Here is a 26686-nt window from a genome sequence, read left to right on the forward strand (position 1 = left end):
GGTTTTCGAGTAGCGACTGTGGGTCCCTCGTTAAAAAAGAAAAAATGCAGACAACTTCCATAATATTTATAGTTTGAACTCAAGTTCTATATATAATTCAACTTGCTACTCGTACTTTATTCTTGCATTAGGATCAGGGAACTGAAGAAGTATAGGAATGGTATTTTGAAGAAATCCACATTTCACTGCTCCACAATTTTGTGTATTTATTTTTTTTAAGACATGCATCAATATTGACCTTTTGTGTATTAATGTGGTTGTTTCGGTAGGGGAAACATGGGCTTATTGAAGGAAAGGTGGATTGGAAAGGAAGAGCAGCAACCAAGGATAAGCATGGAGGAATGAGAGCCGCATTGCCAATATTAGGTAATAACATTGTTTACCACCAAATTATCAGGGAGTACTTCAGATGGTAGTCATAATTACCTTAAAAACTATGGTTGATTGTTTATACTTTTGAGGTTTTTTTTTTTTTCAAAGATAGGAAGACCGGTAAAATATTAGTATTGAATATCCAATTTTCTTTACGTAGAAGTAGAAGTAGAGGGGATTCTTGGATCAGCTAAAGATAGGAAGTATTGAATATCCAGTATTGAATATCCAAAGATAGGAAGACCGTTAATCTATTCTATTTTGGTTTCATATACTGGGGGAAAAACTAGCGTCTTGAACCCAAATAGATTAAAGTTTTCTTTTTAAATTCCCTTGGATGATAAACAAGTCAAGCGCGACAGTTTTCAACCTCAAAAGAAACCTGATTGGTGATTCAACCCCTTTTGCGGCATTATGGGTTATGCCACAGGTACATTCATGTTTGCCAACATGGCGGATTTGTCAATGGCAGTCAATGGGACGACATACTTCAATGGGGTTATGAACTTGAATATAGCAGATGCAGCTAACCAAATAACAAACTATTCGGGCACTAGCTACATCCTCACCATCCTTGTGGCAGCCCTTGCAGACACCTATCTTGGAAGATTTAAAGCCATTCTCATAACGGCATGTATTGAGTTTTTCGTAAGTACTCTTCATTTGTAACTAATCCTATAATTTCATGAATGATTTAGAAATTTGAGGTAACAAGTGGTTCAAAGATTTTTGGAAGGTCCAAAAATCTTCTTGGGGATCTTGAATGAATCTTTTAACACTCACATATTAGTTAAAGATTTTTTTTCCCTTAATCTCTTTAAAATGCAAAAAGATGGCCATTTGTGACTAAACCAAATCTGCTCAAGTGTTCGATCTATCTTTGCTTATTTGACTATCAAAATACATTGCTATTTGGAAAAATGGTGAGTGTTAAATGGTGAAAAGTCCTTGAAAGAAAGTTGTGATGTTTATTCTTGAAAGTGAGGTTCTGTCTTTACAATGTGATCTATGTTCTAGGGACTTGGATTATTAGCCCTACAAGCTCACTATGCCAAGCTGAGACCACCCCTCTGCAACAATCGTGATCCAAATGCTCATTGTGTTGAAGTGCATGGTGGTGATGCTGCGTTCTTGTTTGTTGCCCTTTACTTAGTTGCATTAGGAAGTGGAGGAATAAAAGCTGCACTGCCATCACATGGTGCTGATCAATTTGAAGAGGATGATCCAAAGGAAGCAAAGCAGATGTCAACATTATTCAATTGGTTACTCTTAGTCGTATGCATTGGTGGGGCGATAAGCGTAACTCTTATAGTATGGATACAAGACCACAAAGGTTGGGATATAGGCTTCGGCTTAAGCACCTTTGCCATGTTCCTGGGTATTGTAGTTCTTGTTGCTGGTTTGCCGCATTACCGTATACATGTTGTGAAAGGAAGTAGTGCCATCACTGAAGTCATTCAGGTTCATTAAAAGAGCTAGTTTTTCCTTCATTCAAGAAGCTGGTTTGTCTATACTGGTATATTGAAAATTTTGTTTGTGTCGATGCGTTTTGTTGTTTTATAGGTCTATGTAGCAGCGTTCCGTAATAGAAAGCTTCAACTCCCCGATGATCCCTCTATGTTGTATGAAATGAGTTTAGACAATGAAGCTGCAACAAAAGCAGAATTTCTACCTCACACTCCTGATTTGAAGTAAGTTTTTGAGATTGGGGCAAAATCTATGATCAATAACATACAAGGAATGCAATCAGTATGTCTTTCAATTTATTGTTTCGCTGACAAAATGTTAGTGAACTTTCTCTAGGTTCTTGGACAAAGCAGCCATCCAGACGCCACCAACAGAATCTGAAGAAACAAATCCTTGGGAACTTTGCCGAGTGACACAAGTAGAAAATGCAAAGATTCTTCTGAAGATGCTTCCTATCTTTTGTTGTTCCATAATTATGACCCTATGCTTAGCCCAACTCCAAACCTTTTGTGTTCTGCAAGGTACCACCATGGACACAAATATTACCAAACATTTTCAGGTACCACCTGCTTCTCTCCCCATCATTCCAATCTTTTTCCTGATCATTCTTGTACCCATCTATGATGGATTAATAGTTCCATTTATCCGGAGATTCACTGGTCTCCCCACTGGTATAACTTATTTGCAACGAGTAGGCGTCGGCCTGGTTCTTTCTGCCGTGTCAATGGCAGTTGCTGCATTTGTGGAAGTCAAGCGAAAAAACGTTGCACGATCTCACAACATGCTTGATGCAATCCCGCTACTCCAGCCATTGCCCATCCATGTCCTTTGGTTGTCATTTCAGTACTTCATATTTGGGATAGCTGACATGTTTACATATGTTGGACTTCTTGAATTTTTCTATTCTCAGACACCTAAAAAGCTAAAAGCCCTTTCTTCCTGTTTCTTGTGGACCGCAATGGCAATTGGGTATTTTTTGAGCACCATACTCGTCAACATAGTTAATGGTGCAACAAAGAGAATCACAAAAAGTGGAGGTTGGTTGGCCGGCAACAATCTCAATAGAAACCATTTGAACCTCTTCTACTGGCTACTTTCAACATTAAGCATAATCAATTTTCTGATCTACTTGTTCTTTGCCATGAGATACAAGTACAGGCCACAGACTATAGATGTTTCGGATGAGGCCAAGCCAAATGAGCTGGAGAAAGTTGACCCACAGAATTAAAAAGGAATCCAACGGAGCTGAAATGCATTTTGTTTCAGTAAACATGGAAATCGAAGTTTTTTATTGTAGAAGGTCAATGCAGGATAAGAAAATTACGTATTTCAATTGTTCATGAGCATTGTAATAAAAATTCACTTCAGAAAGGAAAACTGTCCATAAGAGCTAGTATTCTCTCTCTCTCTCTCTCTCTTTTGTCCACATGAGTATTCAACTATTCATGTGAGGTTAGGATCATCTCCGTTGGATTTCTCTCCATTGCTCTCTCCATCTAAATACATTTAAATAACTAGAACTTTATAAATCATCCGATTGTGTCATTACTTTTCTTTTAATATCTAGATCAACGTACTAAAAAATGATATTGATATTCTTTTGACAATATTTTGGCTTTCAATTTACATGAAACATTTGAATGATGAAAAATGAGTTAAAATTATAACAAAATTTATAGTAACTAATCAAACGGCAAAATTTAGTCAATTTCATATGAAATTTTATATATAACATACATAAGTGACAAAATATATTATGAATGGTGTTGATTTTTAAAAGTAGTTTTTAAATTAATTTTATTAGAGTGTAATGGAGGGAGATTCTTTCTATTGTAATGGAAAGATGCTTAGCCTATTTATTTGTATTCTTTTCTTTTTGTGCCTTAGATCAGTGTGGTTGTTGGTTCCCTACGGCTATATTTTAGCACTAAGTGATCCCGAAACCGAATCCACTAGCTCAATGCCTCTTTAAAAAAAAAAGAAAAAAAATTCTCTAACCACTAATTACTCTCATGAGCCTGAGGGAGAGTTTGATAACTCCATTAAGCAATTAAACTTAATGCACGAAATCCTTTTCCTATTAAGCTTGTTTCATGGCATAATTTGTTTACATTTCAATATATTGTAACCTACTTAATGTGTATATAATATTTTAATGTGAAAGTTGTATCACTTGGTTGGTGAATTATTGAACTAGTGCAATAATCTTCGATCACAAAAATTATGTCAAACTTTTACATGTTTTCATACATATACACATAGTCCCTCTCACTCACCTGCACTTTTACACATTCTCTCTCTCCCTCTCTTTCCCTCTCTCGGATAAATAAGCACAATTATTTTCTTTAACGACATATGCTTTAAAACATAACCCCTCCTTCAGACACATAATATATATATATATATATATATATATATTTCTTTTCTTAGACACACATGTCCACACATGAAATACGTACTCTCTCTCACGCAAACACACGAAGGCACTTTCCATATTACGTCCTGTTGTCCGAGTGAAGATGGTGGAGTAGGCAGCGCCTCAAGATGAGCTGCCATTCTTTGCAGGTGCTCGGCATTCCTTTTGTTCTCCTTCTTACCCTTCTTCACTTTAGCCTCAATGCACATCAATTTGTCCAAAATCTTCTTCCATGGAGGCTGATTATCTACTGGCCGTGGAGGTGGTTGGAAAGATGAGGCTTGAGCCAGAATTGGTTGAGAAGTGGAAGCTCTTGCACCTTGTTCAGCTTGTTTTTGAGAGGGCTCCCCTTCTCCTCCTTGTTGTACTCCACTTGGCCCCTCACCTTGCACCAAGTTCCTTCCAAAATTGAATGAGATTTCCAATCTCTGGCATATAGGCATATCCAAAGCATTTGAGGAAGGAATAGGAGGAAGGGTGAGGTTGGTCAAATCCACTCCAGCCTTCTCAAAAGCTAAAGTGAGAAATCAGGCATATGGCAAAGCATGATGTGGATCTCTGCTGCTAACCACCATCTACATGTGGCTAATAACAATGCTTCCAACAAAATAGTCTTCCCCGGTTCCACCCTAGTGATCATCTTATCCAAGAAGCAAATATCACTCATGCGAGCCTCATTAGTTCCACTTGCCCTTGGAATGATGTTGGAAGAAAACAAGAACAAGATCAATCTATGCTTGGGTTGGAATGAAGAAGTAAGCATGGATTGCTTTCTGATCTTGCGAGTACTAGTGTATCCAGCTTCCATGATTTCTGATCTTGCGAGTACTAGTGTATCCAGCTTGTAAATGCCCAAGAGCTTCCACAATCCTCCAATCACTAGGAGGTGCGAAGGACTTCTTCAAATCGACAGGATCACCCTTCTTGGCTACCCCTAGCCAATCATGCAAGTTCACTTGATGGATATGAACTTCTTTCCCCTCGACTTTGCTTGTGATATCCTCAAGGCGAAGTGGATCAGATCGTTTGCCACACTATCGTATGCATGCTGTGACAGGGAATAGTGCCATCACTGAAGTTATTCAGGTTCATCTAAAAGCTAACTTTCCTTCGTTCAAGAAGTTGATTTGCCTGTGCTGGTATAGATGTTGAAAGATTAATTTGTATCTGAATACCTTTTGTTGTTTTATAGGCGTACGTAGCAGCATCCCATAATAGAAAGCTTGAACTCCCTGAGGACTAATCTACGTTGTATGAAATGAGTTTAGACAATGAAGCTGCAATACAATCAGAATTTCTCCCTCACAGTGCTGATTTCAAGTAATTTTTTTATCTTGATGCAAAATCTGGCTATAATCAGTTTTAAGCAACGCAACAGTATTTCCATTGATTGCTTCGTAACACCATTTTGGCCTACTTCTCCAGGTTCTTGGACAAAGCAGCCATCCAGCAATTCACAACAGAATCTGAAAAACCAAACCCTTGGAAGCTTTGCCGAGTCACTCACGTAGAAAATGCAAAGATTCTTCTGAAGATGCTTCCAATCTTTTGTTAGTACCATCATTATGACCCTTTGCCTTGCCCAACTCCAAACCTTTTGTGTCGAGCAAGGTGCCACCATGGACCCAAATATCACCAAACATTTTCAAGTACCACCAGCTTCTCTTCCCATCATCCCAGTCAGTTTCCTGATCATCCTTTTACCCTTCTATGATCAATTAATACTTCCATTTATCAGGAGATTCAATGGTCTCCCAACCGGCATAACTTGCAACGAGTAGGCATCGGCCAATGGCAGTTGCTGCACTGGTGGAAGTTAAGCGACAAAACATTGGCCGATCTCACAACATCCTTGATGCAATCCCAGCACTCCAGCCATTGCCCATCAATGTCTTTTGATTATCTTTTCAATACTTTATATTTGGGATAGCTGACATGTTTACGTACGTTGGACTTCTTGAATTCTTCTATTCCCAAACACCAAAAAAAAAAAAAAAAGTTAAAGCCCTTTCTTCCTGCTTCGTGTGGACCTCAATGGCCTTGGGGTATTACTTGAGCACCATAGTTGTCATGATAGTAAACCGTGCAACAAAGGGAATCACAAGAAGTGGAGGTTGGTTGGCATGGAAACAATCTTAACAAAAAGCATTTGAACCTCTTCTATTGGTTACTCTCAATATCATGCTTAATCAATTTTCTCATTTACTCGTTCTTTGCCATGAGATACAAGTACAGGCCACACACAGAGGATGTAGATGTTCCAGATGAGTCGAAGATACATCTGTTGAAGGCAGTTGACCCACATAATTAAATGGAATTCCAACAGAAACAAGGTCTCTCCAGTTGAGATCTATCCAATTCAAACCGTTTAATGTAATTTTTTACACATTTAATTTAAACTTGTACTACTTTGGTGTAATCATAAATTTTTCTTCAACTTATTTGTACGAGTTGATAAAATTTTATGATTACATCAAATTTATGCGAGTTTAAACCAAATGTTACAAGAATTACGTCAAATAGACAAAGTTGGGCAGAACAGGGTTCTTTGCATTGTTGAAATGCATTAAGTTTTCAATGAACATCGAAGGCGAAGTTGCTGCTTTCGACACACTCAGTTCTAGTAAAGCAATACTGTATTTCAGTTATCCATTGGCATTGTAATGATTAGTCACTTCAAAAGTAAAAAAATATGCTAATCAAAAGTCCTTTGGGTTTGGAAAAAAGAGTATTCATTTGCGATTTTTTCCTTTTCTAAAGTGGATCACTGTGGTTGTTCATACTTCATAGTGTTCCATATCTGTTCCTAGCGATAGGTTTTGGCCCTAAGTGAACCCAAATCCTACCCTCCCAGTTCGACATTCATTTCTACCCTTAAAAAAAAAAATAAAGAAATCCGATACTCATCCCTCTCAAGGGACTTGGAGAGGTACAGTTCTGTTATAGTATGCGGTTTAATGCGATTGTAATACTTGTTTTAGTATATAGTTTCCATTCACATTATATTATTATACACAATATATGTAGATTACGTTATTATTCATATACACTAATTTTTCAACAAATAGAACAACATAATATGATTATATACCAAATAATTTAACAAATATAATAAACTTATAGAGTTGACAAAAGCACAAGCATACTTCTAATCTCTTTCAAAGTTCCTCAGTGCCTTCAAAAAATAAAAGGGAAATTGAATTGATTAGAAATTTATTGCCTACTACTACTATGATTTAACCCAATTCTTGGACAATGAAAGGTTTATCCTACTAAATCATATGCTTTGAACTTTCAACAAACGTCTTTAGCCTACTGCCGCATGGTTTACCAAATAATGTGTGGTATGCAATAACAACTCTAATGTCCCATTTCCTTTGTCTGCTTTTAGACTATAAAGGGTCTTTTTTTTTTTGGATTAGCTGCCTATATATTGATAAAATAGTAATTTTTTTACACTAACAGATTTGAATATATACTACATATATATATGATTCAAATTTTAAATTTAAATTCACCTCATGTAATATGATTTAAATCTACTAATATATAAAAGATTATATATTAATAGTGTATAATAAATTATCCTTTTTCCCCGCTTATTTGGTTTGATGATGATTAAACGTCATAGGTCTTGACTTTTAACGAAAAATTAGGCTGAGCCACGGTAGACTACTGGACTTGGCTACTTTTTCTTTGTTCTTTTCAAATCAAACAGCAGACTTAGCTACTAGTGGCACAAGAAAGTAGAAGCCTGTGGCCGCCCACGTGTTCGTCAGAGGTTATCCGTTTTGCAGCCCGCGTCATTGACATAAGTTTCTACTTTTGTTTTTTTTTTTTTTTTTATAATAAATCGATGGTAGGGTACGTACATATTTTTCTTTTTTTTTTTTGGTTAAAATAGTGTTAGCATTTGATTGCTATCTTCACATGACAAACAAACTAAAATAAGGAAGCAGTAGTCATTGTCTAAAAGGATTTTTTTTTTTTTTTTTTTTTTACAAATGATAACAAATTTTTATAGATATTAACACTTGATATTACAAGAGTTAATTACAAAAAGGGTAACTACCCCGTATCCTTACTAGCTAACTGTGATAGCCATATTGGAAATGAATCTATCCATTCAAAATTTCGAACCGACCTAACTGCAAATTGAGCTAGTGCATGACTACAAACATTCACGGTTCTGAGAGCAAAAGAGAACAGACAGCTATCAAAGCTATTCTTTAGGGCCTCATTGTCTTCTAGGATTGTTTGAAGTTTACAATCCTGAACATTGCCCAAGTTAATGGAGCTCACAATATTCTTGCAGTCAGATTGGACTTCTATTTTTGTCCATCTTGCAAGCTGAGCCATCTCCAATGCGGCTCTGATGGCCAGTGATTCCTCTGTGGCCGCATCGCTTCTTCTTCTTCCTATGATCCCTTGAGCTTTCACAATCTGCCCATGCCAATTCCTTGCGATGATTCCCAATCCGGTCCTGACCATTCTAGCTGAATTTGCTACATCCGTGTTGATTCTCATAATACCTTTCTTGGGTGGCTCCCAATGCTACGGAACATGTACCTCCATTTCTGGTGAAGCATGTGTTTGGTGGTCTGTTTCATTAGCCGCAATATATTCCAGCCACTCCAGTTGAACTTTGTCGACAATAGCTTTTGCATCCACGTTCTCCATCTGGAACACCATTTTGTTCCTAGCTTTCCATAGCTGCCAAAGGACATTTACCGTGAGTTGGATGCGTTCAGCTCTATTCGCCTCCCCTGCTGAATCCATCACAGCTTCCCACCATCTCCACATATTGCATTGTAGCTCCATTAATCCTTCCCACCTCACAGGCGCTACCCTCCAGACTAGTTGGGCTTTGGAACAGAAAAAGAAAATGTGCTCGATTGTTTCAGTACCTTCCCCACAGCCATGACACCAGATACTTCGCTTTCCAATTCTGTGATGGATTGCTTCATTCGTGGCCAGCCCGTTTTGTAGGCATCTCCAAAGGAAATGCTTCAGCTTCAACTTAATATTCAAACTCCATAATTTTTTCCACACCGTATGCTTCCTAATCTCCCAACTGGTCTCAAAATTATGTACTAACCTATTGTCTATGTTATCCCTCCCCCCTTTTGCCACCACATAGCCTGTTTTCACAGTATATACACCCGACTTGCTATGATTTCAATACATTTTGTCCTTCCTTGGGTAGATACTGAGGGGAATGCTAGTTATGCGTTCCACATCTTCCTCCAGAAACCAGAGTTGTAGCAAATCTGTGTTCCACCTCCCTCCCTCTATTAGCTCGTGAACGGACTTTAGATGGCAGCCAACTGGATTTGCCGTAGACACTTTCCCATCCGGTGAATCAGGTACCCACTTGTCTTGCCAGATTTTGATAGACCTTCCGTCAGCCACTCGCTTATACAGACCCTGTAAGAGTAGCTCTCCCCCCCTTGTGCATACTTTTCCAACACCAAGATGCAGAATTAGGGCCTGTTGATGTAGCCAATCTTCATCCTTCATATACTTGGCTTTCAAAACCTTGCTTACTAACAAATTTGGATTGGTAATAACTCTCCAAATTTGTTTTGTAAGCAAGGCTAAATTGATACCACTATTTATGTAGTTTAAGGGAAGATTTGTTATTTATATAAATAAGATTGTTAATGGAGTTGGATTGGACCAACTTCGACCTGTTTGGTTCGAAATTGTGAAGACAAGCCTAGGTTCACTAGGTTTGGCCAGATTAAAGCCCGACCTAAATAATTTCTATATAGATATATTCATTGTACATATAATAATGTGCATAATTCAAAGTATTTTATATTAAAATGAATACAAATTATTTTTATACATAATTTTATAATTAATATATAATATAAAAAATTGTATATTATTTATGAGATTGGACCGAACTTGAACTATACGTAAAATCTTAATATAATTTTGAGCCAAGTACAAGTTTCATAGTGTGTGTGTGTGTATATATTTATACATAAGGGGGGTATTAGCCTTGCCTCTTTAGCAATTAAAGACTTTTTCCTAAAATACTAAAATTGTGGCTTATCAAGCCTAACAATTAAGGATGGAACTGGGGGATGGCCGGGTGGGTGGGGGGTGAGGAGTCTAACTTGTAGATACTCATATATTTTCCCCTTGCATTTTGAAAATTTCTTATGTCCTTGAGACCATGTGACACATTACAATGGAGAAAAATGTAATGCACTCCATGTGAGAGGGGGGGGGGGAGGGGGGAATTAAAAAAAACTATTATTCAAAAAATATAAAAAAATAGTTAAAGGTCCTAGGCATTTCTATATATTCCCTAACAACCCCTTCAGAGATGAGCAATCTTTTCAACTAAACCCTAGTTGACATTGTAAAACTATTTAGCAAATGAGTTTTTTGGGTGTTTGTCTAAAATTTTATTGTAACTTACTATCGAAATTGTAGGAAAAATTTTTGAAGTATGTAAATTTTTAATATTTTGAAATATACAATTTAAAATTTTTGAGAAATTTTTTAAGATTACAGTTTAAAATTTTTTTGAGAAAACAAGCCAACGTAACAATTTAGTATGCAAGAGCAAGAATGAACGCAATTCGAGCAGGAAAACCCTGAAATACATTACTACTCTACACAATCACACAGAAAAAAAAATGCAGAAGGAGAAATTAGGGTTTTCAGTGCAACTTAATCTAATGCTTATTGGGCGTTTTAGTTTGAAACCACTTGACACCCAAAAAGAAGAACAAATAATTCATTTTGGGTCTTTAGTGGCATTCAAATACAAGCACAAATGTGGTGGACATTCTCAGATTGTGCTGTTTCCCTCTTGCTTGTTGCTTCGTCAGGTCCCCTCTTTACATTGTATTGTGTTGGTGGGAATTTTTATTGAAAACTATGGGTGTTGACATTTTTGTTCCACTTTTTTCTATAATCAATATTTTGTTCAACTTTTTCTTAACTATTAAGATATTTTTCGATTGTGTATGGTACAAAATACGCTACAACTTTTTTTTTAAGCTCTATATCTCTTAACTTTAGAATTGTAGAATAGTCAAAGCCTCATGAATAATTTACTCTGCTTTGGACAATGAAGGACAGGAATTTGCTCACACATCTCCTTACTGGTGTATACCCTACTTTGGACAATGAAGGACAGGAATTTGCTCACACATCTCCTTACTGGTGTATACCCTACTTTGGACAATGAAGAACAGGAATTTGCCCATGAATGATTTATTGGTGTATACCCTACTATCTGCTTAAGTTGAATTGTTAGACTAGTTGCCTCAAAAAAAAAAAATTTTTTTTTATTAGATTAGTTTGTTTGGATAACATCTCCTGCGCCACCACCCGTAGAAATATTCTAAGAACATTACTGTACAAGATAAAGGAAAATTTAAACCATTCAAGATTCAACTTCATTTTTGCCCATACTCTACACACAGTACACGCTAAAGAAAAGTCCAAGATTGACTATTTAAAAAGAAAAAGAAACTGTTCTGAACCACAAATGATGATAGTTTCAGTTACGAGAACTAGTTAGTTTTTACTTTAGATAATTTGTTTATATATTGGATTAGAATGGAAATACTCTATATTGACCACTCCTTTGGTTTCCACTGCGGAATGACATTGACGACCATATGAGCCGTCAATGATTTTAGTGGGTTTATGTAATGTTCCCTTTGACAAAAACTGATATTCGGTAGTATTTGCAAAGAGGCAAAGGAAGTAAAATTGACGAGTCAATGAATGAAGAGGATAAGAAAGCCCTTGACGAAGAGGTAGAGTACACACTTTTCGTAGTTGCCCGGTAAAAATTCATCAATCATTATCTGTGTAACTAGTTTGAAAAATGCCATAACAAACTTTTGATTGCTTGTGGCATTGTGAATACACTCGTAACATATTTTGATAGCAACAAAACTTGCAAAATGTTTGAAGGCACTTAAAATAGTAGAAGAACTCTTGATCACTAACAAAGTTGGACTTGGGACAAAAACAATTTGTTCAGTCTGATTATTATATCCGTTACTCTTTTTTCTGTCCTATTAAAGGTATTATATTTTTTATTTGGAAATATTTCATAACATTTGTAATGTTACAAAATTCAAAACTATCTTTACTCTCTATTTTCAATATTGTCCCTACTTTTATTCATATGTATCTTACATTGAAATTTAAAATTTGAAATTTAGGAGACAAAATTAGAAAAAAAAGTACAAATATCATAATTAAAATATTATTTTAAAAAAGTTGGATTCTCAAAAACGATCAAAAATATGAGATGAAAGGAATATAACATTAGCGGTACAATTATGTTATATTATTTTACTGAAATTATACAAAGCATTTTATTATGTATACTACTTTTTGTACAAATACAATTGTATAATGTGACATGCAGCACATCAAATAATGGAATAAATATAGCAACTGGGCATGCACTTGTCCCAAATTCCCAAAAAAACTTATGAACGAATTTTTTAGATAAGGTCCATAAGGATGTCTATTATTGACAGCATGTTTCTGTCATAGACGCCATGCATGATTACTGCTTGATATAAGTCTAAACTTAAAGTAGAACGAAAACGATGGCCGCCCTCATCCGCACGCATGATTACAGCTCTTCCTTTCTCACGCAAAGTTCAAATAAGTAACTTATCATCACTCATAATTTGTTAGCCTTTTAAATATCCGTGCAATCAATTGGTTGAATGTCCCTAGTATATATCTCTAGGCAAACATCTATTGGAAGCCTGTGCCATTTTCCACCAAGTAAAATCATGGGAAACAGATGTTTCTTCTTTGCTGCTCTGTTCATGGCAAACTCCGTAACACTTATTCTAGCTACTACTCCAGCTCATAACCTCAGTACCGATGTATCTGCTCTTCTTGGCTTCAAAACCTTGATATCTTCCGACCCTTTTGGAGTCTTGGCCAGTTGGAATTCAAATAACTCTGTCTGCAATTGGTTTGGAGTCGCTTGTAATCATGTCAATAACCAGAGAGTCACCGTCTTGAATCTTTCTGACTCCAGCATTGGAGGATCTATAGGTCCCCAGTTGGGAGACCTCTCATTCTTGACTTCGTTAGATCTCAGCTACAACAACTTTACTGGATTCATCCCAACTGAATTGGCTAACTTGCATGCTCTAGAGGAGCTGAATTTGGGATACAACAATATATCTGGAAAGATCCCATCATGGCTTGGAGCCTTGCCAGGACTCCAGCTTCTACTTCTCAACAACAATAGTTTCGCAGGTGTGATCCCAGTTTCTTTGAGCAATATCTCAAAGTTGGAGACATTAAATCTGGAGTATAATCTTTTGGAGGGAAATATTCCACAAGGGATTGGTAATCTTTCGAATTTGAGGACATTAACACTAGGACATAACCTTCTTACTGGATCCTTACCTTCTAGCCTTTTCAACATGTCTTTCTTGGAAGAAGTTGATCTCTCTGGTAATAGTTTATCAGGCCATCTCCCATCGGATATCTGCAATGGTAACTCCAAACTCAAAGGGCTTCAACTGTCATCAAATTCTATTGAAGGTACAATTCCAGCATTCATATACAGGTGCAGGAACCTTGAGCTCTTATCACTGTCCTACAATCAATTTGATGGAAGCATACCTCGAACGCTTGGATACTTGACCAAGCTCAAGGATTTACATCTTGGGGGAAACAATTTTAGAGGTATGGACTCAATCTGCTTATAGTTTAATTGTATAATTATCCATAATAGGAAATATGCCTCCTTTGGTTTTCACTAAAGGGGAAAGTAAAAAGTGGATAGCTTTTCGGCTGTTTTGAGTCTTACCCAATTCCTTCAAAAAAAAAAAAAAAAAAAAGAAGTCTTACCCAATTCATTTGCATCATATCATATGTTTGACTTCATTTTCCAGTTCGGGCCAAGTATCTTTTCTAAAGTCTTAAAGTTACCAATAGCATCCTTTTTTAAGTTTTGTATTCTGCTGCCTTTATCCCCAACTGACTCGATTAAGAAAGGGGACAGATTACTTAAAATAGCTATGGTCAAATATGTCTCATTAAAAAAAAGGAAGACCATCAAATGGTCCGTAACATTTCCTTTTTCCCTTTTCAATTTTTTTAATAATATACTATTAATAAATTTAAAGCATTACCTTCCCATACTTATAGTCGCTCATTATGAGTACCACTTTAGCGAAATTTTAATACAAATAAAACATATAAATATACATCATGCTACTGTTTTTTTTATTAATTTTTAAAAAGGGATCAATAGTGGGATCAACGCAAACACAAATTAATTTAATTAGTAAGGACGAACTACTTTCTCATAAAAAATTTGTGTATTCAAATTCTACTGTTGATATAATAGATATGTTAATGAATTATGGACAATCTGCCGTATAGTAGTGATCGAAATTGAACCCACCCAATCTTTACTTTACCCAAGAAAAAAAAGACCCTAATATGAAGAGTATACCTACACTGTGATAGTGATTGAAACTAAACCTACCCAAACTTTACTTTATCAAAAAAAAAAAATCTTATTAACAATTTATGATCTCAAAGGCATGTCCTACCTTTAAAAAAATCAGTCTCAAGGGCTTGCTATGTCCCGTGGTAGTAATTAGAACTAAATCCACCCAAACTTTAACTTATCCCAAAAAAAATCCTGTTACTGACTTATCATTTGTGGGGATACCAAATAAAAAAAATAGAAAAAAATGGGACGCACACGAGACCCAATTGTTAGAGATAAAGTGCCTTGCCAACTTGTCTATACTTCGTTGTCACCATCATGCTGCTTCTATAACTAGGTTCATTTTCTTGATTTACTACATTTTATCAACATATACAATTTGTATACATGCTGTATTGAGGCTCAATCACTAGTTGTCAATTATGCTATGTTAGACATTTTGATATTGGTGGGTACCTAATAATGTTACCATTGTATGTTGTCGAGCAAATTCATATTGACTCTTGAAATATAACTTTTCAAATAGAAACATCTCTTTTCTGTTGCAATGTAGGTGGAATTCCATTGGAGATTGGAAATCTCACGCATTTGGAGCAACTGGACATGCAAAGTAGCTCACTAACTGGAAGAATACCATCATCTATCTTCAATATATCCTCACTGAGAATGATTGATTTTTCTAACAACAGCCTCTCAGGAAGCTTTCCTGTAGACATGTCTTACAATCTTCCCGCACTTGAGGAGCTATATCTTTTTACCAATCACTTCAATGGCTCAATTCCATCCTTCATATGGGAATCCAAGAATCTTGTGATGGTCAGATTGTCAGAAAACAACTTCACAGGAGGCATATCGAGAAGGGTTGGGAACCTAACTTCACTAAAAGGACTTGATCTAGATGACAACAAGCTGACAGGTACGGAATTTCTGTGACCAATGCTTGATTTGGAATTTCTGTGACCAACTCCTCCCATCTGGTCAATGCTTGATTTGGATTTCAATTTTCCTCTGTATGTGTATAGTGCTTGAGATATGTATAGCAGAGAATATCGAATTGCATACCCTGTCTTTCAATTTATAGTACACGTGCTCGTGCGCATACATTGCATGACATTAAGTGTATACTAATCCAGAAAGAGTAATTATGTTAGAGCTCTATCCACGCAGAGTGCAAAACCTTTAAGCAGTAGTGAAAGTTCATGATCATGATTGGTCAGAGCAATCTATTTCAAGTACTTTATAAGTATCCTGGCGTAGTACTTGCATCAGTATGTAAAGCCTAAAAATCTTACTCAGCCTTGACTTAACCTGCCACCTTGATTATCTAAAACCTTTGTCACTGGTGTGCATAGAGAAATAATACTTGAAATTGTACATTTATATGCTAGTCCTAGAACTTCAGAACAAATCATAGAACTTGTAGCTGGTACATACTTTTTTTCTATAAGCATTTTGTATCGAGACATCTTCAAACGTCCAACCGCTTAAAGCATATTTTTTTTCCAAGCTAAGCACTTTTGTCTATCTTCAGATTTCAAAAACTAATGCAAGCAGTCATTTGGAACAGGTGAAATACCTGTTGAGATAGGTAACAATGCCATTCTCCAACGACTTGCACTAGGTTACAATAATCTTTCAGGTCACGTCCAACCTGGATTCTTCAACATGTCGTCATTGACATTGTTGGTCCTGGACAATAACCACTTCTCTGGTCCTCTGCCTACAAGCATGTGGACAACACTTCCAAATATTGAGCGAATTTATCTATCTACGAATAAATTCACAGGGATGCTCCCAAGTTCTATATCCAATGTTACTAAGCTTACCTTGCTAGCCATGATTGAAAACTCTTTGACTGGCCCAATACCAAACACAGTAGGTGACTTGAAATTCTTGAGGAGACTTTATCTTGGAGGGAATAACTTCACCAGAGAATCTTCGACTGAAGAATTGACTTTCATATCTGCTTTAACAAAGTGCAGAGAGTTCGAAGCTGCGGAATTATCACTGAATCAATTCAATGGTTTCCTGCCAAGTTCAATTGGGAACTTTTCCGCATCTCTTCAATCGTTCAATTGCTTTTTATGCAAAATTAAGGGACCTATTCCAAGTGAAATTGGAAATTTGAGTAGCTTGCAGTCCATAAATTTAGATAGCAATGAGTTTACAGGAGTTATCCCATCAACACTCGGCAAATTAAGTCGAGTTGATCGCATATATCTTGAGTACAATAAACTGCAAGGAAACATCCCACCTGGGCTTTGCCAACTGAAGAATCTTGGTGATTTATATCTTCACAACAACATGCTCCAAGGTCCAATACCACATTGCCTGGGTGAAATCAAGTCCTTGAGACGAGTCTTTTTGCACTCCAACAATTTGACCTCAACCATTCCAATGACTTTTTGGGAACTTAAAGATCTCTTGGGTCTAAATCTGTCCTCAAACTTTTTGACAGGTCACCTACCAGCAGAGGTTCAGAACTTGAGGGCCATTATACAATTAGACTTATCATGGAATGAACTTTCAGGTGATATTCCAAGTACTCTTAGCAGTGCTCAATCACTTGTTTATCTGTCATTGGCACAAAATAGATTTCAAGGAGATATTCCTGAGCCTCTTGGAAGCATAATGAGCTTGGAACATTTGGATCTATCTCATAATAATCTTTCTGGAAGGATACCAAAGTCATTCGAGAAGCTTATATACCTAAACTTTTTGAATGTGTCTTTGAATAGATTAGAAGGAGAAATTCCAAATGGTGGACCTTTTGTCAACTTCACTGATCAATCATTTCTGCAAAACTCTGCGCTGTGTGGTTCAGATCGTTTACATTTCTCACCTTGCAAAACAGAAACACATTCCAAATCAAGGTCAAAAACCGTTCTAAGGTACATTTTGCCTCCTATTGTATTTGGTATCCTAATTGTAGCTGTGATCGTATACTTGTGGGCGAGTAAACAAAGACAAAGTGTAGGCTTACCACAGACTGATTTCTCACTGCCTCATACTTGGAGAAAATTTTCCTACCTGGAACTTCTGAAAGCAACAGATTCTTTTAGCACAAAAAATCTACTTGGGACCGGAAGTTATGGTTCTGTATATAGAGGTACACTTGCTGATGGTTCCAATATTGCAGTTAAAGTTTTCCACTTGCAATCAGAAGGAGCAATCAGGACCTTTGATTCTGAATGTGAAGTATTAGCAAGTGTACGACATCGAAACATTATTAGAATCCTCAGTTGTTGTAGTAATGAGGATATCAATGCCTTGGTGCTGGAGTATATGCCAAAGGGGAGCCTCGAGAGTTGGTTATATGCAGGCAATTACTTTCTAAACTTTCTACAGAGAACGCATATTGCAATTGACGTTGCATCAGCTCTAGAATATCTTCATCATGATCACATGCCACCTATTGTTCATTGTGATTTAAAGCCTAGCAACATCTTGATCGGCCAAGATATGACAGCATGCATCTGCGACTTCAGCATTGCCAAACTTTTTGGTGAAAGGGAAGTTTTGGTGCAAACCAAGACCTTAGCAACAATTGGTTACATGGCACCAGGTAAGCTTTGTTTCAATAAATTTACCTTGACTACTTTTCGTTTGCACTTAAGAAACAATATTATTCGGAAATATTGATTTGATGAATGTTCATGCTATTATAGAGTATGGAACAGAGGGTATAGTATCTCCAAGTGGTGATGTCTACAGTTTTGGTATAATCTTGCTTGAAATGTTCACATTGAAGAAACCAACTGATGATACTTTTGGGGAAGAATTGAACTTGAAGCAGTGGGTTATGGAATCACTACGGGAAAGTTCCATAATGGATGTTGTTGACAGCAATTTAATTGGACAAGACGATGTTCAACTACAAGGAAAGAAAGAATGTGTGGAAGATATCTTTCATCTTGGGCTAGATTGTTTAGCTGATTCACCACATGGGAGGATCAACATGAAGGACATTGTGCTTAGGCTCAAAAAGATCAAAGCAAAATTACTTAAATGAAGTAGTCTGATGAGTTGCAACAAAACCCGTTTTTTGACAGAAAATTTCCTTCCTTTTAGGAATGGTCCTTTTATAATTTGGCTGAAGCATTTCCTGACTTTTTGAAGAAAGTATACTGCTGTAATTAGCAGTTTTGGAGTTTTTCGAGAAGAGATGAGATAACTGATTTTAGAGAATAAAGGCTGTTTTTATTGTATTCATTTCTTCTTACACAAATTTTCCTCCCGGATTCGTTGGTTAGAAATGGCTGCTTTCAAATGCACTTTTAAAATGGTACTTCGTACTTCCTACGCTCTCTACTATGCGTGTCAGAAAGATACAATAAACACAAGGGTTCATCCCCCCCCCCCCCCCCCCCCCCCCCCCCAAAAAAAAGACTCCTTCCTCCTCCTGTACTGTTAGGGCCAACATTAAGTATTACCGCTATGGTTTTAGACTTCTTAATTCGATTCGCATTCCTCTACCTACTTCTAGTATTATTTGCATCTCACCTTAGTGTTCAAGAACTAGTTTTTAAGTAAAACATTGATAATTTCTTTAATGGCTATATCACTAGTCCATATACTAAGTGTTCAAGTTCAATACATATTAATGGCCTTACCTCGAATAAGAGATTAGCATAATTTAAATTTGAAAATTTAACATTGAAAAAGTGTTTCGTTTAGAATACAGAAGCCAAAATTTCACCAAGTAGTCAAGTTAAAATAGATTAGGATAAATTATCTTTTACATCCCGTAATTTTGTAATTTACCACATAACCCCCCCTTTAAAGTTTAAAATCTTATATATAACCCTCTCATAATTTGGGTTGTCAGCATTAGTTTTTTTCGTTAAAAGTAACGGTCAATAGTAAAAAGTTTAAATCAAATTGGTAAATTGATAAATTCACCCTTTTACTACCTTTTTTCTTTTTTCCTTTTCTTTCTCTCTTTCTTTTTAGGAAGAGAAATGATGATTTTAAAAACCTATATTTTGGCCAACAAAATTTTCTCCAAATACAAAAGAGATGGAAGGAAAATAAAAAATAGTAGGAAATAAAAAAGATTGAAGGGGAATATGAAATAAATAAATTAAGAAATAAAAAATATCAAATCTTTTTTTACAACAAATATCATTATAGGTTTTTAAACCAAATATTTAATGGCATTTCTTAGTTCTTATTTATCTATTTTTATTTTCATTTCTTCTTTTTTATGATTGGAGGGAAAAAAAAGAAATAATGAAAGGGTAAATTTATCAATTTATTGGTTTGATTGTGATTTTTTTAGTATTAACTGTTAGTTTTAGCGAAAAAACTAATGGTAATACATTAGCCAAACAAACCACGAGCACTTCGGATCCTCGGCCTCACAACCAAGCCCCAACCGGGCATTACGAATATTAGTCTGTCATGTTGCTAAAGTCACGTGCACCTTCAACTTCTATACCCGATTCCCCTAAAACTCCAATCCGGCTTTAGCTCGTATTCCTTTGTATAATCAAGAAAAGCCAGAACAAATAACAATTAAAGGATTCTAGAACTAACTCTCATCATCATCTTCTTCAATGTTTTGGTTCCTTGATTTCATATTGTTCATCTCTCTCTACCAAATGGGTAAATTTCAGATTTTTTTGTTGCAGGTTCTTTTGATGTAACTAATTATTAGAAATATCTAAATAACATAATTTGTCTTTTCCTTTCAATTTTGCATGTATTTGGAGGGTCAAAATTTCGCTCTCGTAGGGAGGGTTTATAAGCTTATTCACATAGAGTACGAACCTAATTGACTTGTTTTCATCCCAAAAGTTTATGATAAGAATTTATGGAGCTCTAATTTAGCAAGAAATGAATCCAAGATTTGAATATTTATAAAATGGAAAATTGAAAGGAAAATGTGCAAAGAACATTAATGTGTTTGCACATCTTTAACACAATTAATGATTTTCACTAATTATTATTCAAAAATGAATATCATTTGTAACTGAGATATTTTTGCTCTTAAAACTTAGATATACCCAACGAATAACTATCAACTAGATATCCATGAAAGCTACCGCCTAACCAACTAATTGACACAAAAGCATTTGTAAATAAGTTATTTTAATATTATTTACCAAATGCATATTATACACACAAAATATATATATATATATATATATATATATATATATATATATATATATATAGGGAAGGCGCGAGTGTTTCGGAAACCATCTCGGTGACTCCAGCGAAGGCGTCGCAGGCACCAGCACCTGTGCCAACAGCTAAACCTGGAAAAGCGTACAATCAGAATGCCGTCCTTCCTCCATAGGCCATGTCTCCGCAGTATTTATTTTGGCCTATAACACTTTGAAGAATCAAGATAAGCATGCTCCTGAAGCTGTCAAGGACTTCGCTCAAGGAAAATTACCACATCAACACTACCCGCCAGCCAAGTCAACCGCTGCTGTCATTAGCAGCACTGATATCAACAATCACCACCAACACCACAATCTCTATTACCAGTCACAAGCAAAAGCCGTCCAGTTAAATAGTCAAATTGGGCTTGATGCAAAATTGCTACATGCACAATCTCCATTTGGTGCAGTTGGCAGTACTGCAGCTGTTGCTGCACAGAGAATGGGCTGAATTGGGTTCTTTGCTGTCTGGCTGGATTAGGGGTGCAGTGAACTATAAAATTCAGGGTACCCTGAGACTTGAGAGATGATTACTTGGTCGATCATTCATGTTTTGTCATCTCTCTCCCTGTCATTAGGACCTCTTTTTTTTTTTTTTTCCCATTCAAATTTAACAATTGAGCACAATCAAAGGGTTCAAATGATCACAAGAAGGCTTGGGAAAATCGAACTCACAAAGAGTTGGTGGCTGATAATGGATACTTGATGACTTTTGGTTGACGAAAAAACTTTCAATACCAGAAACCATTGATTTAGGATTAGAAAATGGGGGTTTTTTCTTTTGTGATTCTATGATCTATTTTTAGCCGAAATTTTATCATGTTTTTGATGCTTCATAGCCCTTTTCAATTCACTGATTTAGTCAATATATGTACCTGAAATTGATCAGTTGAAGAAGAATTTCCTTAAGGTTATGAATAGGGCTTGGTTTTCTTCTCTTTTTATGTGTCATGTGGTCCTTTTTGGTCCCTTGATTCTATATGGTTGCTTCTGAAAATTGTGACATGTGATTCTAATAGCATGGTTTATTGGATAAAGAATTGTCTTGTACTGAGTGTAAACAAAGTTTTACAGGAAAGTTTTTTAATGATTCATTTTGCACATGTTCTACTTATGTTGGATACTTTTCTATTCATTCAAGTTGTTATTGTTTTGTGTGAGAGTAGCATAATTATATTGTCTTGATTGAAGATGATCAACCTAAAGTAGTACACCACAGAGGTCAACCTATCAATGGCAGGCTCAACAAAAAAAAAATGATCAAATTAGAGGTGGCAAAATGGGCGGGATGGGCGGGATTTGCTTGGGTTTGAGATGGAACCGAGTCATATGGGTTTGGGCTCAACCTTACCCATATGTGTTTTGGGACTAACTTGGGCAGGATCATTTTGGGATGGGTTTAGATTGATCCCGCCCAATACCCAAATTCATTTTCTACATATTTTTTTTCCTTTAATTCTTTTTTATTTTTTATATAATTTTAATATTTTTGATTTATTAAATTTCTTTTAGTTTTATTAAATAAACATGCAAGTGCTTTATACTCAAGATTTCCACCAAAAATTGGATTAACAAATAAAGGAAAAGATAGATATACAGCCATATTCCAACATATATCAAGATGGCCAAGGTCCTTAGGATGTTGAATATTTATCCTCATCATTGTCCAAGGATGACAGGTCTAAACTAACTGAAATGCTGGAAATTCTTGTGGATAATGACTAGGAAGACTACTAGATTATATTCGCTGGTATGACTATAAAAATTGTTAAAGATAATTTTTGAATCTAAGACTCCGTTTGGATTGACTATTTTTTCAAAAAATAAGTTTTTCAAATACAATGTTACAGTAATATACAATAACTCAAGAAACATCCCATCCATATTAGTATATCAAATATTTCAAAAAAATTTTATAGTAAAAATTTTTCATATACACGGCTACAATAAAATATTTCAAAAACACCTACCAAAAATAGCTAATCCAAACGGAGCCCTTGCCATTTGAGCCCAATGGGTACCGAAGTGTTTCCCATCCTTTCCCATTCATTAATGGGTATAGTTGGGATGTGTCCCAACTTAAACCCAATACCAAATTATAATACCCATCCCGCCCAAAGTTCCTTTGGGCATGGGTAGCCCATTGGGACTTGGGACAAATTGCCAGCTCTAGATCAAATAATGGAATGGGCGTAAATTCCCCAATGGCCAGTGGTCCAATAGCAAAAAATCAATGCGAAGACTAACAATATCACCGGTTTAAGTATCTTAACTCAATAAAAATGTCTAACCAAAAATCTTCTGCCACCCTAAGGTAGTGTTTGTTTACAAGGAAAAGTGTGAGAAAATGAAGAGAAATTAATTATATTTTCTTTCATGTATGTAGGATTTGCAAGAAAGTAGGAAAATTTTCACACGCTTTCCTACATTTTATGTCAAAATTTGTAAGATTTGAAGCAAAGTAGTTAGTTAAACATGAAAAACTTTGGGAACTGCCAATGACTACCACTAACCTCTCGTTCCCTTTCAATTTTTTCTTGATACCCAAAGATTTGAAGAAATGATTTTCATTTTCTTTTACAACACTTTCTTGCACTTTCGTTTTCCACGTAGCTTTCCCTCTGTTCAAATAGAACCCGAAAGAAGAATCATGCCTCCTTTTAACTGTTAAATTTTCCCAAAGTAATTCATCGAAAGTAGACAAAATAAAAAGGAGAAAAGGCTTTATACGTAATACAATCTCAGTCAGCCACCTCAATTTCCTCGCATGAAAACGTGGGACCTCAATAACAATCCACGTCCCGCATGAACCGCAAACCCAGTATTACCATCACCGCCATACTCTCACTTTAGCTTCACAAAATCAAGAAACACTAGAAACATTTTATTTCTACTGAATAACAAGAAGATTTCTGAGCTTCTAATTTCCATCAATAAATGTTATCTTCTAGTGAAGAAAAACCAGGGCAGATGCCACCGGGGGATGGATCAATTCCGCCAGGAAAACCCATGAGTTTTGGGCAGAAAATGATAGACAAAGGTGCTCAGATGGTGGAGTCTTTGAAGCCAATTAAGCAAATGAGCCAGCATGTTTGCACGTTTGCTTTGTATAGCCAAGACATGTCCCGTCAGATTGAGACTCATCATCACGTCAATCGTCTTAACCAGGACTTTCTCCAGTGTGCTGTTTATGATTCTGATGACTCTACAGCACGTCTTATTGGTATGTATTATATATATATACACTTATTGGTATTCATTATTATCAATTTTATTACTAATTGATCTTGATAATGAAATTTTTTATGCTATGGAATTTACATGTTTCTAATTAGGCTTGGTCTAAGAAATGTGAATAACGGGTTTTATTTCAACATTATTTATGGTGTTAAGAAATTTTGAACGGCTAATAAAATAATTTATTGAAGGTAGAACCCCTTGGCCCTCCCCGTTTTTAAAATCTCACTCTTCAAAAAAGAAAAAAGATATTCCCCCGTTTCAAAATTTTAGTAATACTTCAGGAATTCAACTTTTTCTCCATAGTGTATAGTGTTTTGATTATGATGTTTGGATTTCTTTTTTCAATCTTATCTGTGAAAATTCAAATTTTCAATTTAAAAACAGGGACAAAAAAAAAGGGAGAAGACACCTGAAAGAGTTTTGATTTTCTAAATAGAACATATGTTTTGAGATATTTCAAAATAAAAAAAATATGATAAAAATTTTGGAACAGAGGGAGTAGAAGATAGCGGAAAAGTGAAGGCAGAATCGATATGCTTATGGAACTAAATGAAAATTAAACATTCTCTTTCTGCTGCAAAGTAGAAAAATAGAGCGTATGAATTTTTTATTTTTTTTTTACAACTTTTGGTGATGGTACAGGGGTGGAGTATATTGTGTCAGATAAAATTTTCCAGACTCTTCCACCAGAAGAACAGAAGCTTTGGCATTCTCACGCGTACGAGGTTGGTTTCTTGGACATGTACTAGACTACCATGTCTTTCAATTTGTTGTGTGACATGGATTGCAATCTACAATTTCTTGCCAAAAAGCTGGATTGTTTGGGGGGGGGGGGGGGGGGGGGGGGGGCCGGGGGAGGGTTTGAATTGTGTAAACATTGCTGTTGAAATTTGGATGTAAAATGGTACAGATCACAGCAGGTCTATGGATGAATCCTCGCGCTCCTGAGGCAATTCAGAAGCCTGAACTACGAGATCTTGCCCAGACTTATGGCAAGTTTTGGTGTACTTGGCAAGTTGATAGGGGTGAGTGCAAAGTATTTAGCATCTACAAAATCAAAGTATTTTTACCTATCTGTCTATTACGGGTACTGGTCTGATGAGCAAAAGTCAAATTAATGCGTGAAATTGAAACACTGAGGACGAATCTAGTTAACTAGTTTCATACTATAAATAATGCAAGAATTGCATTTTTCCTACAACATATATTTAATAAAGAATGATGATGTTAATTTTTTGGACCATTTTCTTTAGCTACCAGGGACGAAATTTTGCCATGAAACAGTGGTTTTTGACATGTAATATATCAATGCAGGTGACAGGCTACCACTTGGACCACCAGCCCTGATGATGTCTCCGCAAGGAGTGAATGGGGGCATGGTGATGCCGGAGCTGGTTCGGAAGAGGGACGAGAAGTACAAGGTTTCCACTGACAATCTGAGAATGTCGAGGGCAGATGTCACGGTGCCTGAGACGGTGCTGCTTTCCAATGCAGATTACTGGATGCAGTCTGAGAAGGGTTTTGCCGTTGATGTGGAAGAGACTGATATGAAAAGAATAGCACCTTTTCCATGAAGAAGTCCAATAAATTCATCACCTAGTTTCATTGCAGTATATGCATGTTGTATTTTTGCATTACGGAATCTAGAAATCTTGGCCTAGAGATAATTTATTTTCTTATTGTTTTTGTTTATGTTCTCTATCAGTATCATGTCGGAAAGAAGTTCTTTACTAGCTAGTAGTCCAGTACTAGTATATGTAAGTGCATAATTTTGGGTTTTTCCTCTTTATTTTTTTACTATGCATTTTGGGTCGAGATGTATGGTCTTTAATTAGTATGACAACGAAAATGGTTAGCTTTGCCTTTGAAGTGGAGATGAATTTAATTAATAAGATTCTATGAGAAAAAAATTATAGAATTATCTTTTCTGATGTAAAAAAAAAAAAAATTATGCAGTTTCTCACTTTTTGTATTCTCCCTCTGCTTAAAAGCTTAATGATCGACAATTTCTCTTGAATAGAATTGTAGTGCTACTTATGCCAATTGCTCTCCCTAACCAAACAAAGTTGGAAGGCAGTAGTTGATTCTACGTGGGAGTGTGTGAATTGACACCTAATATGATATTTGCTCCTAAAATTATTTTTATTAAGGGCCCGTTTGTTGCTGTGGCAGCTTATTGAAAGTATTTTTCCATTATGACTTTTAATAAAAATACTTATTAACTGTTTAAATACTTTTAAATATACTGTTTGAAAACATAGTTCAATAAGTATTGGATAATGTGTAATTTAAAAAATTTTAATTATTTATCTCTTTATTCAGTTCATAATATAGGATAAAATGATTAAATTTGATATTTTAATTTTTAAATCACAAAAGTTATTGTACAAGTACTAAATTTGAGCTTTTGCTAAAGTGCTTTTAATATCAAAATCTCTACTCCTAATTTTATGGGATGATATTTATCAAATAAGTATTTTTAACCTCTAAAAGTGCTTTTCTTTTTTATCAAAAGCACCGCAACCCCAATCGGGCACTAGA

At 35.8% G+C, this 26686-nt stretch overlaps 4 protein-coding genes and 1 pseudogene across 4 annotated transcripts; 4 read left to right on the forward strand and 1 right to left on the reverse strand.

The window, feature by feature from the left end:
• On the forward strand, positions 1-3228 carry LOC113723974 (protein NRT1/ PTR FAMILY 4.5-like). The gene is made up of 6 exons (XM_072074509.1): positions 1-160; positions 270-366; positions 803-1020; positions 1390-1833; positions 1936-2063; positions 2176-3228. Exons 1-6 carry the CDS (start codon positions 158-160, stop codon positions 3065-3067), a joined length of 1782 nt encoding a protein of 593 aa, XP_071930610.1. The 5' UTR covers positions 1-157; the 3' UTR covers positions 3068-3228.
• A 1309-nt stretch (positions 3229-4537) lies between these two features.
• LOC113723975 (protein NRT1/ PTR FAMILY 4.3-like) lies at positions 4538-7189 on the forward strand (annotated as a pseudogene).
• A 1134-nt stretch (positions 7190-8323) lies between these two features.
• On the reverse strand, positions 8324-9076 carry LOC113723976 (uncharacterized). Its single transcript, XM_027246933.2, has 2 exons — positions 8825-9076; positions 8324-8698 (listed from the first exon to the last, which is right to left on the reverse strand). Exons 1-2 carry the CDS (start codon positions 9074-9076, stop codon positions 8324-8326), a joined length of 627 nt encoding a protein of 208 aa, XP_027102734.2.
• A 3927-nt stretch (positions 9077-13003) lies between these two features.
• On the forward strand, positions 13004-18943 carry LOC113726236 (uncharacterized). Its single transcript, XM_027249837.2, has 4 exons — positions 13004-13960; positions 15289-15651; positions 16303-18300; positions 18404-18943. The coding sequence occupies exons 1-4, from the start codon at positions 13048-13050 to the stop codon at positions 18745-18747; spliced, it is 3618 nt and encodes a 1205-aa protein (XP_027105638.2). The 5' UTR covers positions 13004-13047; the 3' UTR covers positions 18748-18943.
• A 4799-nt stretch (positions 18944-23742) lies between these two features.
• On the forward strand, positions 23743-26014 carry LOC113722297 (oil body-associated protein 2A). Its single transcript, XM_027245707.2, has 4 exons — positions 23743-24128; positions 24788-24870; positions 25056-25170; positions 25460-26014. Exons 1-4 carry the CDS (start codon positions 23843-23845, stop codon positions 25717-25719), a joined length of 744 nt encoding a protein of 247 aa, XP_027101508.1. The 5' UTR covers positions 23743-23842; the 3' UTR covers positions 25720-26014.
• Positions 26015-26686: the final 672 nt, after the last annotated feature.

The sequence above is a fragment of the Coffea arabica genome, chromosome 2c (assembly GCF_036785885.1).
Source record: "Coffea arabica cultivar ET-39 chromosome 2c, Coffea Arabica ET-39 HiFi, whole genome shotgun sequence".
NCBI classification, from domain to species: Eukaryota; Viridiplantae; Streptophyta; class Magnoliopsida; order Gentianales; family Rubiaceae; genus Coffea; species Coffea arabica.

Bases quoted from the DNA above. Each gene is read 5' to 3' on its own strand.
- LOC113722297 (XM_027245707.2), top strand. From the start codon at position 23,843: ATGTTATCTTCTAGTGAAGAAAAACCAGGGCAGATGCCACCGGGGGAT. The intron at 24,129-24,787 runs GTATGTATTATA...GTGATGGTACAG, and splicing joins CTCTACAGCACGTCTTATTG to GGGTGGAGTATATTGTGTCA. The intron at 25,171-25,459 runs GTGAGTGCAAAG...ATATCAATGCAG, and splicing joins TACTTGGCAAGTTGATAGGG to GTGACAGGCTACCACTTGGA.
- LOC113726236 (XM_027249837.2), top strand. From the start codon at position 13,048: ATGGGAAACAGATGTTTCTTCTTTGCTGCTCTGTTCATGGCAAACTCC. The intron at 13,961-15,288 runs GTATGGACTCAA...GTTGCAATGTAG, and splicing joins TGGGGGAAACAATTTTAGAG to GTGGAATTCCATTGGAGATT. The intron at 15,652-16,302 runs GTACGGAATTTC...CATTTGGAACAG, and splicing joins AGATGACAACAAGCTGACAG to GTGAAATACCTGTTGAGATA.
- LOC113723974 (XM_072074509.1), top strand. The intron at 1,021-1,389 runs GTAAGTACTCTT...TCTATGTTCTAG, and splicing joins CGGCATGTATTGAGTTTTTC to GGACTTGGATTATTAGCCCT. The intron at 2,064-2,175 runs GTAAGTTTTTGA...AACTTTCTCTAG, and splicing joins CCTCACACTCCTGATTTGAA to GTTCTTGGACAAAGCAGCCA.
- LOC113723976 (XM_027246933.2), bottom strand. From the start codon at position 9,076: ATGGAGCTACAATGCAATATGTGGAGATGGTGGGAAGCTGTGATGGAT. The intron at 8,699-8,824 runs GTACATGTTCCG...TGGCATGGGCAG, and splicing joins ATGCTTCACCAGAAATGGAG to ATTGTGAAAGCTCAAGGGAT.